Source organism: Meleagris gallopavo, chromosome 1, assembly GCF_905368555.1.
Source record: "Meleagris gallopavo chromosome 1, MGAL_WU_HG_1.1, whole genome shotgun sequence".
Taxonomy (NCBI): Eukaryota; Metazoa; Chordata; class Aves; order Galliformes; family Phasianidae; genus Meleagris; species Meleagris gallopavo.
Window position 1 is genome coordinate 141,538,873 of NC_139404.1, and position 18,977 is coordinate 141,557,849.

The following is an 18,977-nucleotide window of genomic DNA, read 5'->3' on the forward strand; positions in this document are numbered from 1 at the left end:
AGAGTTTCTTGCTGCTAAATATTCCTTTCTCTATTTTGACTGCACTTCTATGTTAGTAAATGTTTAGTAAGAAATATATAATGGAGATCCCAAAATGTAGTTCTAAAACTTTTGTTCAGGGTAATATCTTTCATTTGACAGAACATTTACATTTGTGCATATGTAGACATATACATGCAGGTGCACAAATAGATTGGATAGATACATATGTGTGGGCAATTTGTAGAGATTGTCATTGTAAGGAAAACCATTACTTCCCACTCATCACAAGGGCTGAGAGGTTTATGTTGAAAACAGAAGAGCGCAAGGACGTTAAAGGTGAAAAGGACAAATTACAGAAAGGAAAGGGACTCAAGGGGAAGGAGAAGGAAAAGGACTAGGCTAGAAGATCTGATATGTACTCAGGTGATGATTCTGGCTTGGATTCTGCGGGAAAATTGATATCAGAGCAAAACCTAGGAGACAGACTTTACTACTGCATGTCTATCCTGCTCACTGAAGTTCTCTCTTTGGGTATGATCAGCAGGACATACACATAGCTTATATTAAATCAGAAATCTTGGACAGAGTAGTATAAAGTGGTGGGTTTTTTTAGTTTCTTTAAGAATTTTAATTATAATCATACACTTGATTTCACAAAATTAGAAGGATCCGATAAGTATGACATGGGCTAGTCAGTAAGACCTGACAAATATTATAATCCACCAACTGTTTCATCTTTAATTTTATAAAGTCAAAAGCAAATCAAAACTGTACTCTCTTCTGTCCTTTTCTTTCCTGTTGTACGACACATCCAGCACAAGAGTTATAGTCCATAAGCACAACTCCAAGTCACTTTTTAACATATGAATACAAAATGTTTTTAAGTCTCACTTAACAACATATTTTATTTTTAATGCCACTAACAAACATCTCATCAGAATTTTCCCAGTGCTACAGCACCACTTTTGGTGTTCAATTACACTCTTTTCAGTATCTTCTTACGAAGATGCAGTATGTTTGTATCTTACCTACTTGGGAATAATTATTTTCTTCTCACCCAAGCCTACCAGATCAGTCAGCCAGCAACAATCTTGTTTATGCAAAACTTACCTTTTATGTTTTATTTGTAATTGATGCTCTGCTTGATATTGAATAAGACACAAATAAGTGTATGTGCATCAATATACGTACTCAAAAAAACAAAAAACATTAGAAGTATACTTCATCTGTATAAAACACGCAAGTAAATATGTTGTCTCGAGTTTACTCTTGCCACATTATACGTCCCCAAAAATGGCTTCACAGGACTTGTAGAAGAATCAATGATAAGCAGAATGAAAGCATTATCATATTCAATCTTAACCTGTATTTGTTCAAAACTTATAGTGCATGAAGATGCCAGGACTAACTTCTAAGGAGAAAATTTTGTTCCTGGGCTTTTCACTGTCAGAGCCACTACTGGGAAGCCTATTGGCAGTAATCAAGACAACTTACTTTAGAGGATACTTTTATTTATATATATATATACTTAGAGGATAATTTTATTTAATTTTTAGAACTATCTTTAGGTACCTAAGGAACTTTAAAAAATTCAATGACAGCATATTAATCATGCAAATTACAGAACTGGATGCTGCTTCAATCACATATATGTTTATAAGCTCCATTACCTAATACCTTTATTTCTCTTCCACATAACAGCAAGTGATAAATCTATTTTACTGAGGAATTTTTGTGAAACTCTCCTCAGAAAAGAAAAAAGAAAAAAAAAAAAGAACAACTAGGAGCACATTTGTTTAGAGTTAGTAAAGGACATAGTACTTTGCATCACTAAGTAGTCTTTGTATAAGACAGTTACAGACATGCCTTTGGGATGTGAGGGTGCATGATATAGTGAAGCCACAGAGGTAGGAAGAGTGATTTTGATCGTGATGTGGATCAAACATGAGTATCTTGCAATAAGCTTACAAGTATATATTCAGCTACTTTTAAATCCACTGTAAATGAATCAGAGGCAAACTTGAATCAATTGAAATGTGCAGTGCAGATACTGTGCATCATGCCTCGGAAGATATCTTTAAAAATCTGCCTAAATTGAGGTGTAGGCTCAGAATGTTTATACATAATGCCAACCTTCACAAACGCAATCTTAAACACGTTGCCAGTGCTATTCACTTATCTTCTGTTTACATGATACTCTACCAACATAACTCTTGACAATAGTTATCTGTACTTACCACTGTGCCTAGAAATTGAATGCTTGTCTTTCCAGATGCATCCCGAGAAAGCCTCTGGGGAAAAAAAAGAAACATCGTAAAAACTGATTAGAAGCTCCTCAAAAATTCTATTTTATTTGCATTCTATCACTGTAAAGTAATAAAAACTGAGTACAAAAATCTATCCATAAAACAGATTAAACATAACCATTTCCTTTGAGATTTTCAGTAACATAAGTCTAACTCGTACTTCAGTTCTTGCTTTTGTTTCAGTCAACTCAGTAAAAAACTACTTTGAAGAGCAATGAAAACAAATACGACCAAGTACAATGCAGAACAACCTCAGGTTTGCAGAGGGATGAATGTTATGGTTTCTGCCATCTCTAAGTTTCTGATTCTGTGTTCTTGGTGCCCACAGTGTTATATTTATTATCTGCCAATGAGAGACTTTTTAAACTCTTTTTAAAATGCAAACTTACAAAATGATGAAAAAATGACCTTATGAAATGTCTTCAGGAGTTGGTTGAAGTTATTAAACAGCCTTCAAATGTTACTGTCAGTCGGCCACGAGACAACAGAAAGGAACTTTTATTGATTCAACACAGTGTTATCCATAACGTGTACATGTCAAACTTAGAAAGAATTCCTTCTTTTTGTGAATCATCCCTCTCTTCAATGCAAAAAGTTTTTGCTCTCCTTTTCCTATTGCAATTAAGTTACTGTACATAGAGACCCAGAATCATAGCCTTAGTCGTGGAAGGCAGACCTAACACTTACACAGTGACACGCATACATCCAAAAACAGATTGATATGATGGGTATTAAAATGCCAACAAAGAGCCACACTGAGATCTTTAGCATTTCACAGACCACAAATCCTAGCAGTAGGGCTGCAAATTTCCTTAGTCTGGTACCTCAGGTAGAACCAGACATACCAAGTCACTCAGAAATGATGCACATCTAACCCAGTCTTAAAATCTTCCAATTGCAGAGATTTTACAGTCTCCCTATGCAGTTCTCAGCATCTTCATCATTCTGTGCTGCAACTGCAGAACATTATTTCTCCTTTTCTTCATCACAGACAGGATTATTCTGTATCCTTTTACATCTACCTTTCCAGGTAGGCAAAGGGCCATTATCATGACTCCCTCTAGTCTGGTCTTCTCTTGACTAAGCGAGGAAATGCTATGCAATAGCTAGATATTCACCTACAGGAGTTCAACAGCAATAAATTAAATTCTAGTCCATTTTTAATGATGGTGCAAGTTCCTCGGCTACACTTTATTAAGTAATAATTACTATGGCCAAAACATGCTCACTTTTTGACTTAACAGGTCTCACACCGACACTGCAATCTGTACAATCATATGAAAACAAAGGATGATCTGCCAAAGCCTGACATATTTCAACAATAATGATTAATGGAATGGAAAATATGGGAAATAAAATTTCATACAAAACCTGACGTTTACTTTTATAAAGGAAACAGGAATATACACTTTTCCCACAGTCTAGGGTAAACACAATCAGGTTTTGGAAACCACAAAGAAGAACAAAGTACCGGCTGCCTACAATGAATGAACCTCATGCCAAAACAAACAAGTCCCAATCACTTGATAAGCTGTCAGAAAATGGCAAGCCGAAAAAAATTAAAGGATTTAATTTCTTTTTTTCCTGGAATGCCCTCCAAGCTCGTTAGAGTTCTGTCACTTATTGTGCTACCCTTTTGTCCACTTTCAAGGGTCATTAGAGACCTTTTCATGTCCTAATAAAAATTCCATTTTTTTGGCCAAACTTCCCATCACACAGAAAAACACAACTTAAAAACATGACACAAATGAAACGAAAAATAGAGTCTTTTTGTCATTCTCTTTAAAGGTTTCTAAGTAAAGCCAGGTAATGTGAAGACTTATTTTCCACAACTAAGAATCAAACCATGTAAGTATTTCCTCATGCAAATTGTCTTTACAGCCAAACAAGCCAGCAAGTCCTTTCAAAACTAATTTAGCAAACTGTGGGTTATATATAAAACAAAATATATGTATCAGTTAGGCACTTTCTAAAAGTAGTAGCAAGACAAAGATATAACACAGCCTTTTTACTGGTCTGACACTGCTAAAGTGCTGTGGTACCACCGTACAGTGAATCATCACTGCTGTTTACTGTGTTCAAAATAGACACACTGCATTCAGTCACCAATACACTGAGAGTCAGTGTGGGCACTAAAATCTATCTCCTTGAATTAACAGCCAGTACAAAAAATATATATAATAATAATGGGGAAAGGGAGGAAAACAGTTAACAAACAGAGGAGAAAAAGAAGTTTTCCATCTGGGTGTCTTTCAAAAAAACAAGAAAGAAAGGTAGAGAAATTCTGCAAGTCACAAAACATATGTTACACCAAGACCAAAAAGAAAATTGCCAGGCTTTTGAGAAACATATTACAAAAGAAGTCAGCACATTATCATAATTAATGTTTCAAATTACAGTTGTAAATAAATTTCAGCTGTTAGATGTGATTAGGTTTTTTGAAGCATATTGAAAGGAGTTATTTCTGTTCCACTGGTGGGCTTGTGTTTCTGGGATTTGTAAATGTAATTGATGTTTTCAAGAAAATGAAAGGACACGGTTAACAATTATTCTTTTATTTTCCACCTCTTTAGAAAAAGGACCGGTCTCCAGTTACTCTTGTTAAGTTAGATATTTACATATTCTATACCTCATAATAGATGGTTTCATATTGCATGTGATAGCAGGAAAGTAATCAAATAGAGGTAACATAAGAGAATAACTAATTATATGTACTGCCATTGTTTTCCTAATAAATTGCAAATTATTTACTAAGAGGTTTACACCAAAAAGCACAGGAAGCCAGCCACTTGAACAAAGACAAAACAGCACTGTGTGTTCACCTGGGAGTACAGTAAAATTACATAGCCAATATCAATTACATGATCTTAGGCATAACTGATACTTTTCTGGTTCGTTCAATTGACTGAGGTTCAGACTATCTTAATTAGCATAACATGAATTAAAAGTATATATTTTTTTTCCTTATTGGATATTAACAAGCTAAATCTAATCTGGAAAAAAACGAAATCACAACTTAAAAAAAATCCATCTGTAGCCTCAAAGCTGTCAAAGGGGTATGAGTGTTACATAAATACGATACGTATTTTTACGCACAGGTTAGAGTATGTAAAACTGCATCTGCTATGTATACACAAACAACATGCTTATGTATGCATGTAAAAACAGGCAAATGTACACAATCATACTGTGTTTGATTTTCCTGCTCTAAGTGTATGCTATCCCACAGTCATTTCGCAAACAATCATTTTAATCTGTAAATCCCAGTAAATTACCAGAGGTTAGTGTGATATTACTTTAAATTCTTCTGCTTTGCCATAGAAAATTATTTCCACTTAGCTGAGTATCAATGATCTATTCATTGTAAGATGCAGTGGGTTACAATCAGCTTTGCATTAAGCCCGCAGTGGATGAGCACTTTTAGATAAAAACGATAATAACCTTTACATGAAGAAGGATAAAGCAGCTCAGACAAATATAAAATATATATATTATTGAAAGAGATTCTAACCTGACACAGACATTATTAAACAATAACAAGAATTCAGTATTTTTCACAAATCTTCTGTTATCTTGGGCTATCTCCAAGCTATTTGATGGCAGCAGCTGCAGGGAAGAAATGGCATCAAAACAAAGAAACTGAAATAGACCAAAAGCAATTTTTTGCTTTGGTTACAAATCAAAAAGCAACGTGTCAACTCAAAATGAATATTCACTGGCAGGAAGTAACATACTGAAGTTTCCCAAACACATCTATCTTCAGCTACTATATGCTACTGTTATTGGCTGAAAGTAAAGCTGGAGACCATTTGTTGCAGAAAATGCAAAGACTGTCATAATCTTCTTTGCAATTTTTTCAACTGGTGGCATGTCTACATGACATGTCAGACAACATGTATCAGATAATGTACAACAAAAAATCCCAAACCCAGACAACACGCTGATAAGTATCTAAAATAATTCCAGAAGATTACTGACAAAAATTTGAGTGAAACTGTGTTTTCCTAGCACAGTTTTGTTTTTCAAAATGCAGAACTTCTTCAAACGCCTCCTGCTTAACATCAGCTACCAGAAATTTTGAATGCCTTATAATACAAATTTTAAGAGGGGAATTCTACTCACATTTTGAATGGTACCTGTAACCCCAGGCAGGTTCAATTATACATACATATATATATACATATATATCCCCCACAGTTGAGGCGGTGAAAACACAGTATTTTATCCTCTAAAGTTATACTATATTCAGCTGATAGTAACTCATTATTTTGTGCATATGAGGGTGTCTGAAATATTCCACCATCCACCTGTGTCAGTCCAATCTTTGGAGTTCCATGAAATCTACATTTTGTCAGGACATGAAGTTTAGTTTGGCTTTATCCACCTTATTTTCCATCTTCCTCTGGAACCTTTACAGAAAACAGACCTTCACTTCAGCACTCCCTTTCCATAGTATAAAATCCAAGCCCACAGATAATCTCAAGGGAAGTTCCGCAGAGTTTCAGAAGAGTAAAACCTAACCTGAGAAGTCATGCAGCAGCAGTGGCCCTTTCTGCAGCCTCCTTGTATGTTTTCCCATCTCTTATAAAAAGGTCAGGACACTGGATAGCATATCTACAAGCAGACTAGAAATGGGACCAAGCTTTCTTGTACTTTGAAGACTGCAATGAATTGCACATTCATGAAATGTGCAGTCTAGCAAGCCTTTCCACTTAGGGGATCTATCTACTTCTATCACAACCTAGTGCTCTCTACTAGTGGTGCCATCATTTCCTCCTCTTACTGCAGTAAACTACAGGTGGAAACTGAGCTGGATTTTGTGTGCTGCTCTACTCCTAACCACTATCAGTTTAAGATCACACTTCGGAATAAATGGAGCTTCAGTTTGCTGTTCTTCCTCAGAGCACGTCCACCTTTTCAGCTTCATACAAGGACACTCGGCAGGGAATGAGATGATCAAGATTTCTAAGACTGGCTTAAATAGTACTATTCTTCCCCTTTACAAGGGATCCTTCCAGCATGCTAAGATATTGGCCTCTCCCTGCACTTGTGAGTTACTTGAATCCTTTTCCAAGGACTAAATAAAACCTACACTCAAACAGTCCAAATACAGATGCCAAGCACAGCACGAATGGCTTACAAGGTACCAATTCATATAGAAGAACTGCACCTTCATAAATATACCAGACTACAAACTTTAAAAGTAATGTTCTCTTAATGCCTGAGATTTAATTGCAGTAGGCAGCTTAGGAACTCCTCCCATAAACAGAAAAATGGAAAAACAATGTTTCATTGAGTGATACCTGATGTTTGTGTTACTTGTTACATAATTTTATTATGGGTTTGACGTGGAAATGTTTAGTATTAATGCTGCAGCACTGCTATCGTATTTACAAAGAACACCTTCCAACAATGCTCATGCACTCCCATAACCCTCTGACAAATGTAGGTGTTATAAAGCAGTGGATGATAGGCTCAAACAAAAATAGTAATATTGCTATCCAAAACTACACACAGGGAAGACTGAAATAGAAGAATTAACATGAAAGACATTTACTCCAGCCCAGCATTTACTCCAGATATTCACATTCACACTACTATGAAGAGTTTGGTTCTCCCTAGTTTCTGCTGTTACTACCTTAAATCATAAAACCAGTTAACCTTTAAGGAGTATTATCTTCTTTTGACACACTGTAGTATTTTCTGCTCTCCTCGGGGATGCTGTGCAGGTAATACAGTACCTTGTGATTCTTCATCTGATAATATTGATCATGGCTCCAAGATTGATCCAAAGTCCTTTCTCACTCTTCCATGTCCTTTTTGCCTTCGCTCTGTGAACATATTCCCATGTTCAAGAGAGCAATTTATTGTCTTTTAAGATTTACATATGAAGTTATAAGGTCTGTCAATAACTGAAAACAATGCCTTGATCTTAGGACACATACAGAATCCTTATAGCTATTCATTCTGAATACTGTCTGTCATTAAATTTTAAAGCTCCTTGGAAAAAAGTATGGTATAAGATATGGGGACAACTAACATTCCTTGATTAACCCTTTGAGTAGCACAGGGTATTACTAATCTCATTAGATTAAAGAAAGGGAGAGCTGTGCTGTTTGTAGATACAGCTTTATTGCAGACCTCTCTCTGACAAGTGGACAATTAGTCCCAGAGGGGTTTACAGGGCATAGCAGTTGACTCATTTCCTTCCTGGATGAAAAAAAAGAATCATTTTCATGAAAGAATTGTTAAGGGTGATGATGATACATGCTTTTTACCCCAGCTTCTCAATTCAAAAAATAATAAAAAATAGAAGGCTGCAATAATCTGTAATCTTGTGATCATTTACTTCCTTGAATTTTCCCCTTCTCTTTACACTTTCTCCATTCAAACCATGGACAAGTGTTGAGTCAGCCCTGAGTTAAACTGATTTGCTTTTTAAAGCAGATTTTAATACAAGTACACTGGTATGACAGTAAAGGTTACTCAACCTTTTTTAAAGCTTCATGACTCAGGAACTGGCCACACTCCCATCATATAGGCTATATGTACGCTTTTACATTTTAACAATTTTGGCAAATACCAGTGCCAATCAAGTAATAATAATAATATTTGTTTTAATATACATTACGTGTGATAATCACAGCTCTTATATTCTCCTTATGTTCTCCTTCTCTACAATTTCTGGAAATAAAGGATGAAGTGGTACAATTACTAACATAATTTTTCACAAACCCAGCAAGACCAATGACCTAATAATTACTTAAAGCAGATCATTCACATTCTTCAGAAATTAAATCACGTGTACTGGGCAAGTTTCAGAACTCTTTCTAACTGTAATTTCTCTACGCTCCTTCATCCTTTGGGAAGCATCAACCTTCACCATATACATTATTTGCCACAGGTGATACCAGGACATCAATAACTGTGCTCTGGCATGCTACACAGCTTCAAAGCTCCCTGGCAAAACCTCCTTGCCACAAGTTTGCCCTTTTTTTTCCCCTGCCCTCAATGTTCTCTGTTCTCCCTTCCTCAGTCATTTCTACCCAGAAGCAGTATTTTGGAATTGTAACAGATAATTGAATAAGATCGTCACCTTCATGCTTGGTTTTGGTCCAAAAAGCCACAGGAAACATTCAAAATTAATAATGAGAATGGATAACACATCAGTGAACACCACGAAATTATGGTATAAGTCTATGCTTTGCCCATACTTCCAATGCAGAGCACAGTTCTGGTCCCCACAGCTCCAAAAGGACAACAACAGAAATGGGAAATGTTCTGAGGGCACCACACGACCACAAAGACAGGCTTCTCTGCAACAAACAGCTCTGCAGCACTGGAAAGCAGCAACTGAGGGAGAATATGGGCAGTATGGACAGGGATCAACTTCTCATTATCTATTCCAACACAGGAGTTAGCTGAAATGCAAAGAACCTGCTTTAGCAGGGGGTTGGACTAGGTGATCTTAAGAGGTCCCTTCCAAACCCTACAATTCTGTAATTCTGTGACATTGCCATAGCAATCATTAGGCAACAATAAGACTGAATAAGTAACTTGCCAAAATCTATAGTTCTCTTTCTGAAAACACAGGGAAAGAAGTAACGACAATAATGGTACCCTGATGGACAGATGTTAGTATCTTATTATTATTATCATTATTAAAACTCTGAAACACAGCAAGGCAAACTACACTGTATTCCAAAGGTTTTGTATCCATCTTTTACCTGGGATATCTGATTGCCTGCTTGTACTTATCCCCAATACCAAGGGAGCATCGAGTGATGCAATAAAATTCAGTTTCTCAGTATCACATCCACTGATCATCTTTGAGTTTCAAGGCTATGGCTTTGTAAGAATTCAGATGTCTGCTCTTATTTGCAAATCACTGCGTCCCTCTTCTAGAGGTAACCTAACAAAAAGAATTCTCAATTAATAGGTAAAGGGCAATAGTGGAGTCTGTGCAGTAATTGCACAACACTGAAAAACAAACTAAGGTGAAATCTTCACGTACACTGTTTGCTAAATCTTTCCAAAATCATCTTCAGAGTTATCATTACCGATGAAGTAATACTTCAGATCAGAAGCCTATATAACATATCGTCATAGATTACATTTGAGGATCTCAATAAAAAAATAAATAAATACAGATAGACTGATTAAAAAAAAAAAAAAATTGCACATTTGAGAAAGTCCCCACCAGGTTGAAGGAAATGAATGCTTGGGCAAAGGCTTTGTTCTCCTATCAGACATTTCCCAGAATGTCAGACATTTCCCAGGAACAAAGACTTCATAACCTACAACATTTTTGGTTTTTTGTTATTACAAACAAGAAAAATAATAATCAAAAGAAACATTGTGTTAAAGAAACACTTAAAATTTGTCATATCCCAGGATGTAGAATATTCTTCTCTTGCTGGAATTGTTGATGCAATAAGTAAATTAAATGAAAAAAAAAAAAAAATCAGTGGTAATACCGAATTTCCCATAATACTGCAAGCAGAGAAAACTGCACTGTTAAAGCTTCACCTATTTCATTATTTCATTTACAAAAGCACTTGAAGCCTGAGTGATTATTTCAGTTTTACAAGATCACTTTCTTGCTTAGTAACTCCACTGCTCTTAATTATTTCTTGCTGTGACTGATAAAGACCTTTTTATGACAGAGTTTGAGATGTCCAACACAGTCACAGGACAGTTAGGCTGGAAGTAACCCCTGGAAATCAAGTAGTCAAGTTCCCTGCTCAAAGTAAGGCTAATATTGAAGCGATATTGAGCTGCCAGGACTCTGCCTAACTGAGCTCTGTTTATGTCTCTGAATCTCAGTTCAGCATAGACCAAATTCCTAAAACCCAAAAAAAACATGAAGGAAAGACATTGCCACTGCTATCATAATGCTGTGTTGCTGAAGCTGCCCAACGTCATCAAGAGCTTCCCAGGCTCCAGGCAGAATGACTGAGCTCCCATTAAAGGGTGTGAAGCCTCATTAGAGCACAGTGAGAGCCGACAGTGTGCCAGTGGGGTGGCAGGGTGTGTATGATACATGGTAGAGGGACGAGCGGTAGCAAGAGAAGGCGACAAGGAATTTATTTTGGCACAGAATCCTTTTGCTGTAGGGACCTGCAAGTAGATGGCACATAAGTATAGGTTGAGGGTTTGATGACGAGATCAGTAAAAGCAGAGAATTAAACAGAATAATCTCAAAGGGACTGTAAAACAGCACTAAGGGGTTGTAAAATTTAGCCATAGAGGGGGCTCAGAATTTGAACAGTTGCTGGGTTGGCTTTTGAGAACTTGCTCAAATACAAGCAGTGCCAAAGCAAAGAGAGTTTGAGGACCTCCCACATGAACTTCTTTCCCAAGCAATCTAATCTCCCTGTGCAGAAGGCAGCTACTTTGCAACCTGATTGTAGCATGCTGTCAAATAGAGGGCTTGTAGCTAGGTTAAAGTATGCCTCCTGATTTCTTGGATTCATTGTTTTATCTGGAGGTTCCCTGAGGTTGTTGTTCACATGAGGGAAAAAAATGTGATGTTCTGCTCTGAGGAAAACCAGCTTATTCTCTTCTCCCACTCCCTCCTCAGGGACGGAGATCTAGTATACACAGTTTCTCCTACAGCATAGGGCTCACTGATACACAGCTTTCTTTTGCAAAGTAGAAGGATACAACAGTCCTCAAGGTCTCCAAATATGCCAGCTCTCTGACCTCCAGCCATTGTTACTTTCCAGGATACCAGTCTGAAACACTGCTTTCCCCTCCAGTTTCTGTCCAAGCTCTAATAGTTATTTTCCACAATTTGACACCCTCTTTTCAACTCCTCCTTCACAGAAATCAGTGTTCATTTGTTCTCTACACATTGCTTGAAAGGATATACCACATCTGAATAGAATCTAGATATGCATTTTAAATCAAATAACAACCAATCCCTTCAAATCTGAATCCTCAGAAAGACACAGCGTAACCACATAGAATCACAGAAGCATTTCAGTTGGAGGGAAAACACAAAGGATTCATCCTCCATGCAATGAACAGGGAGACCCATAGCTAGATCAGGTTCTTCAGAGCCCTATCCAGCCTGACCTCCAGCCTGAAAGTCTCCAGGGACAGGGCATACACCACTTCTCTGGGCAACCTGTTCCAGTGCCTCATCACCCCCACTGTAAAAAACTTTTTCCTTATATCCAATCTAAATCTCTCCTTTTTTAGTTTGAAACCATTTCACCTTGTCCTGTCACAGCAGAACTTGCTAAAGAGTCTGACCCTTTCCTTCTTACAGTCCCACTTTAGATACTCAAAAGCTGCTTTCAGGTCACCTTGGAGCCTTCTCTTCTCGAGGCTGAACAACCCAGAGCCCATTCTTGTAGAAGAGGTGCTACGTCCCTTAAATCATTTTTGTGGCTCTCCTCTGGACATGCTCCAAGAAGTCCACGTATCTCCTGTACTGAGGACTCCACATCTGGATGCAGTACTCCAGGTGAGGCCTCGCCAGCACAGAGTAGAGGGGCAGGATCACCTCCCTCACCCTGCTGGCCATGCTGCTTTAGATGCAGCCCAGGATACAGCTGGTCTTCTGGGCTGTGAGGGCACATCACTGGCTCATGTCCAGCTTACCATTCACCAGTACCCCAAGTCCTTTTGGTGGGGCTATGCTCTATCATTACATCTCCCAGCTTGTGCTGATACTGGGGGATGTCTGTACATGCCTATAGACACTTTCCTGAATTTCAGCAAAGACAGATTCTAAATTCACAGTATCTCAGTTTAATGCGAATTCCAGAGCTACTAATATCTTTGGAAAAATATATGGGAAATATTTCAGCAAAATATTTCTGCACACAAAAATTTAATTTCCTTGGTGCACAAAATCTTACCCTTCACAATGTATTTAATTCAGCCTCCTCAAATGAGAGATGTTCTAGTCAAAAGTGGAGAAAATGATGGCACACTGACATCAGCTGAGGAATTACTAGAAGTAACAACAACAAAAAAACAGTGATGGAATCTGCCTGCTTCAAGAAATTCTGTGGGGTCTGGCCCTGACACTCATCCCTGGAGACTGTATCTGAGAAGCCTCTTGCTCCAGTGCTCCAAAGTTTTCATCATTTCATCACCTTCTGTAGCATCCTACGGTTTCACAGTAATCCAAATCAGCACAAAGGTTTGAAAGCCCTTATCCTGTAAGAAAACAGACCCTGGATCTCTCTATCATCTGGGGAGCTGGCCAGGCACTCCACAGTGCCCATCTGTGACACGCAGATGGGCTTCCCTGCAAAGGAAACAAAAGCACAAGCAGGGGCACATCCTAGCTGTGCCCTGATATGCCCTAGACAGGCTGCAAGTAGAGCACGCACTTCTCCTTAGGCTCTCAGATTTATGCCCAGGTCTCCTAGTCTAGAAACAGCTTTAGAAAACCTGCATTTTAAAGTCATAGGTTTTCTTAAACTTCACTGCTAGTGCTGTGCTTTACTTTAATGCACACTGAGCCTTCAGCAGAAGAGTGGAAATACAGGAGCATGCTTAATTACTTATTTTTAAATGTGCAACAGATATGCAACAATTTGAATGTCTAGACTATAATTTACATAAATACATTTTAAACCAAAACATTTTAAAATTATTTGTTTCCTGCTTCTACACTTAAGTACTTTGCTGGACTGGGGCCAGACTATAGGAACGAACTGAAGGTGTATAAATCAATCCTTCAAAGAAATATAACGTTCATAAAGACTGTACTTGGTTGAACAAATTTAGAAGAATGAAACCAACTATGAAGAGAAATTAGACTGGTTGAAAATTAATAAAGCACAGCTGGAATTATTCGATTCATCCATATTTGTTGCTTAAATGGCTTTAGGGCTAAGTCTTGCTGAAAGAAGATACTTGAAGACTCAAGGGTCAATTGCTTTTGGAGACAAATTGACCTACAGGAATACACTTGTCTAATTTGGTTCTTGCAGAGGAGCAAGTCCAGAGAAATATCTAACCAAAAAACCAATTTAGATTCCAGTGAGTGGATACCAGAGGTCAGGTTTAAGGTTCCCATAATTTTACATACATATGATAAAAGATTAATAACTCTTAAGCTACTGAGATACTTTACTAAAAGCAAAGGGTTACATGATAACATTGAGAAAGATACAAAATATGCACTTATTTCCCAGAATCACAGAAACCAAGGTTGGAAAAGACCTACAAGATCACCCAGTCCAACCATCCACCTATCACCAATAGTTCTCACTAAAACATGTCCCTCAACACAACATTCATTTCACATTCTGCTGGACAAATACGTGCAGCCAGTTCACTGCGTGTTGTTACAGCCAGCCCTGCTGAATTTCATACAATTTAGTCATACTTGGGCTGCACAAGTAACACTGTTGCTTACTCAGCTCCTGGAAGAAAGCTTATTCAGATCTCACCATCATTAATTCTGAAACTAATTTTATGTGCCAATTCAAATATTACACTATTACTTCTAGTCAACTGTTCTTAACTATTATTAACTACACAGAGGGTGGTGACGCACTGGAACAGGTTGCCCAAGGAGGTTGTGGATGCCCCATCCCTGGAGGCATTCAAGGCCAGGCTGGATGTGGCTCTGGGCAGCCTGGTCTGGTGGTTGGCAGCACTGCACATAGCAGGGGGGTTGAAACTCGATGATCACTGTGGTCCTTTTCAACCCAGGCCGTTCTGTGATTCCATGATACTCAGCTTGCAGTGGGGCCTTCTAAATGCAGGTATCCGTTCTAAATACGTTTTTCTCCTAAGCAGATTTTATATGTTTAAATATTGGTACAATTTCCTCTTAGTGATCAGGGATTTACTTTGTAAAACAGCAGCAGAATAGACCAGTATTAAAATACAAAAAATAAACTATAATACTTTCTCTCTTTTTTAGATATACACAAGCCTTGAAGTTGGCAGTAATCAACCAAGAAATCTGCATGCAGTGAAAATTTCACACTCACAGCCCATAGGTGCACACACAGTCACAGAACCATAGGGGTTGGAAGGGACTTCTGGAGATCATCTAGTCCAGCCCCTCTCACTAAGCACAGTCCTTGAAAGATACAACTTTTCTTTTCCCATCTTAGAGTCTTTCAGTCACAGAAAAAATAACATTTCCATTTGGGCAATATACAAGGGCTGAAAATGAAAACAAATGCAAGTACTTCACTGTAATTTATCAGAAATCTGACCTCCGTATTACTAATTAACGCATGTTAAACAGGCAATGTTGTATGCAAAAAAAAATACTTTAATGATTCCAGAAGGTTGGTTTTTTTGTTTCATTTTTTCCCTTTTCACTATTTCCAGGATCAATAGAATTTATAAATAAATGATTCCTCAACAAATACATGAATTTTAATTGGCATTATCCTTCCCAGATCTTCAAGACAGTTAAAAGCACATCCTTTTGTGTGAAGTTGTTTCCAAACGCATTAGTGGTCAGAAGGAAAGAATGTATGGCTACGTTATAATCTTCAGATTTTCCTTTTCTTCAAACCATACAGGTTTTGGATGCTTTCTGCATTTTTCCTAAATCATGGAACTAATAATATTAAATAAAGGCTAATCGTAAAAGCTCATGGAAGAAAAAGTCACATGGAAGATGCACTACCCCACGACATTCAACCTGCAAAGGTTGAAAAGTGGAAAAAACACATGATCCCAAGATGAGAAGGAGAATACTTCTACTGCCATACCCCACCTTTTTGTAAATAGTAATTCCAGCCTCCTAGGAAAGAGATACTAGGAAACTCGAGTAAATTTTTAAAACAAGCAACTTCTAATTAGATGGAAGATGTTTAAAACTTCAAGTGAGGAATTCTAAGAGAAGCTTTTTTCACTGAAGGTCTGAACACATTCAAAACTCAAAGACTCCATTATTCACACAGCACAGCATAATTCTTATGATATGGAAAGTTTAGACCCCATGTATCAATATTTTTGCATCTAGAGGCAAGCATCTAAAAGTTAGTTCAGTTGCACAGATAAAGGGGCTGGTAAATTTACCTGTACAGTCCTCTGAGTGCCATCGATGGTGACAGACAACAAGGGTAGAGCCAGGTTCCACTCGCTGGTCACGTTTAGTTTCATCCCATCAACTTCCACCTGTTGTGACACCAAACAAGGCTGTTACTATGAAGACAGACAGAAAACTGATCTCAAGTTCATTACTGCATACAAAGCAGCGACCATTTTAAAACAGATGGCTCCCAAACAACCTGTCATGTTTACTGCTTCTGCCATAAAAGACAGGGTCCAACAACAGAGTCTTCTAGCTATCTCTGGGGAGAGGTGAAGGACCTGTGAACAGCTGCCTCCAAGTAGCAAGGTTTCAAGTGATTTCCAGCAAGTAACAAACAGCCATCCAACTTTTAAACCTATCTGGACATGCTACATTTACTGCAATTAGACAAGTAATGCATATAAATTCCAGTGACACCTTGCAACCCACACAACAGGGCTTGCATATAATATTCTCTCCAAGGACCAAGGGAAGAACTTCTCCTATGCTTCTAATGAAGGGTTTTGCATTGTTATCTTAATTAATATGAGGCAGTAATTAATTCTTCGGTGTTTTGCCTCAAAAGTCTAGAAAAACTTTGCAAATTCTGTCATGTTTTCTCGCAGTATACAGCTGATCAGAGGAACGAATTTCTGACTTGAATATCAATATGATTATACAAGCAGCAATTCCTCTCCCCCCCTCCCGAAACAAACAAACAAACAAACATGATCTTTATACAAGAATATTTCTGTGTAAAAATTCCTGAGTTCTGGAGGAAGCATAGGCACACTTGTGTATCACAGAGAAGGTGTAATGACATTTCCCTTATTCTTCCACTGAATAATATGCACGTAACTCATTCAACACTATACAAGCCTCAGAAAAAGAGATGGATTATAAAAAAAATACTGCTATACGTGGAATAAAATAATTACTGATTAATATCTGCGGCATGTTTTGAATGTCATCATGGTATCAGATGTTGGTAAATAAGATTTCATTTAGAAGATGTCCTATAAATAGAAGAAAAAATATGGTTGGCTGATTTCCCTCCTCTCTCAAAATCTCAGAATATTTGCAGTCACTGAATTGCAGACGATACTGATAACGACACAAAATATTTCATTCATTCTCAGCAAACTACAATGAAATTACTGCATCTGGAATAAAATTGAGCCCACGTTTTGTGAAATAAAACTTATAAAACCTTCTCTTTTAGATCTCAGATTAATCATTATTTCATCTTACAATGAGAACAGGCAACTGCAATCTTAGCGTAGCTTAAAAGAAATCCATAGCAGCCAAGTGCAGAGGAACAATAATTCAATATTTTTTTTTTTTTTCAGCTAAGGAAAAAAAATCTAGCTTAAAAATCCTCTAATTTTATAGACTTTAGTTCAGAGCATAAAATCTGACTTATAGTGATACAATCTACTCAATTCCTGGAGGCTTTAGCTAAAAATAAAGTTACATGCACAGAACAAGAAGAAAAACAAGTCATTTACAATGGTTCAGCAACAGGCCAGATTAGCTGGCATGCTTCAAGTACTTTACACTGCTCCAGTGATGCAAAACAGCCATAAACCTGACTTGAGTTAAACCAGACCTGCAGCTGGTTTGCATTCCCAGAGCACAGAAAAGCAGCTGGAACGCACCAGTGGATCCAGCTCACTCATTCCCAGCAAACCTGAATCAGCAAATACTGCCTTTATTGGGAACAGCGATCTGAAAAAGTCTGGAGAAAAGCAAATCTGGTGCTCTGCCTCAACAACCTTTGATTAGCAACTGAACTCTGCTAAAACAATTACTAAAAAAGCTATCTGTTACTATCACTGTAACAAAGAAAGACCGTCTGCATTGGAACCAGGCCTGAAAATAACATTTGCCACGTTTCTCCAAGGGAGGAAGAGAGATGCTATAAAAGCATACCAGACCAGGCCACCAAAAGGGTTCAGCTGTACACCATGCTTTTTGCACTGCAGGGTTATCTATAATCTTATTGAAGGGTGTTCCAGTGACAAGATATAACTCAATATCTCCATGCCAAACTCAATTTAATATTTCTCTCTTTCGCCATTGTGCAGAAAAAACAAAAGTAAAAGTGTGTCACAGCAGTAAATGATTTGCTTAAAATCCTTTACAAGGGTCTATACAAGTCTAGATATCATTGATTCCAAATTAAATTAGTATGAAAGAATTTCTGGTGGAAATCTCTCTAAAAGAACAGATGCTAAAGTTAAAGCCTACAGCAAGTCTAAAGAAACTGGCATTTTAGGAAAACAAGTATACAACATATTGCCTTGCCTATGTTTTCTCCATTCAAGAAAGAATAAAGCGTTAGAAGGAAAAAGAAGGAAGAAAAAGTATTATCCGATCTAATGCTTGCCTCACTAAACTGCAGCAGTCTTCTCAGAACATAGAGCTACATGCTCTTAGGCAGCTGCTTTCACCTGCTAATTATGAATAAATGTGGCATGGTGGTGGTGAAGATATATATCTTTATATATTTAATAGTATTGTTTGTCCCTCTGTAAGGGCAAAAAAGATAAAAGCAGCCACAGTCCTCCTTTACAATTATTTTAAAGTCAGAAGTCTCTGTATCCAAGGGCCTCAGAAAAAAAGAATGGTAATAAACACTGTTAGAAAAGTCACACAGCTTATTCTACGATCACAAC

The 18,977-nt window shown here is 37.5% G+C and overlaps 1 protein-coding gene across 1 annotated transcript in view; it reads right to left on the bottom strand.

The window, feature by feature from the left end:
- PCCA (propionyl-CoA carboxylase subunit alpha) overlaps positions 1 to 18,977 on the bottom strand; it is a 268,103-nt gene that overhangs the window by 50,794 nt on the left and 198,332 nt on the right. The window contains exons 20-21 of the mRNA XM_085215566.1: positions 16,305 to 16,403; positions 2,220 to 2,273 (exon numbers count right to left, since the gene is read on the bottom strand). Of these exons, the coding sequence (XP_085071692.1) occupies positions 2,220 to 2,273; positions 16,305 to 16,403 (153 nt within the window). The remainder of the gene's footprint in view (positions 1 to 2,219; positions 2,274 to 16,304; positions 16,404 to 18,977) is intronic.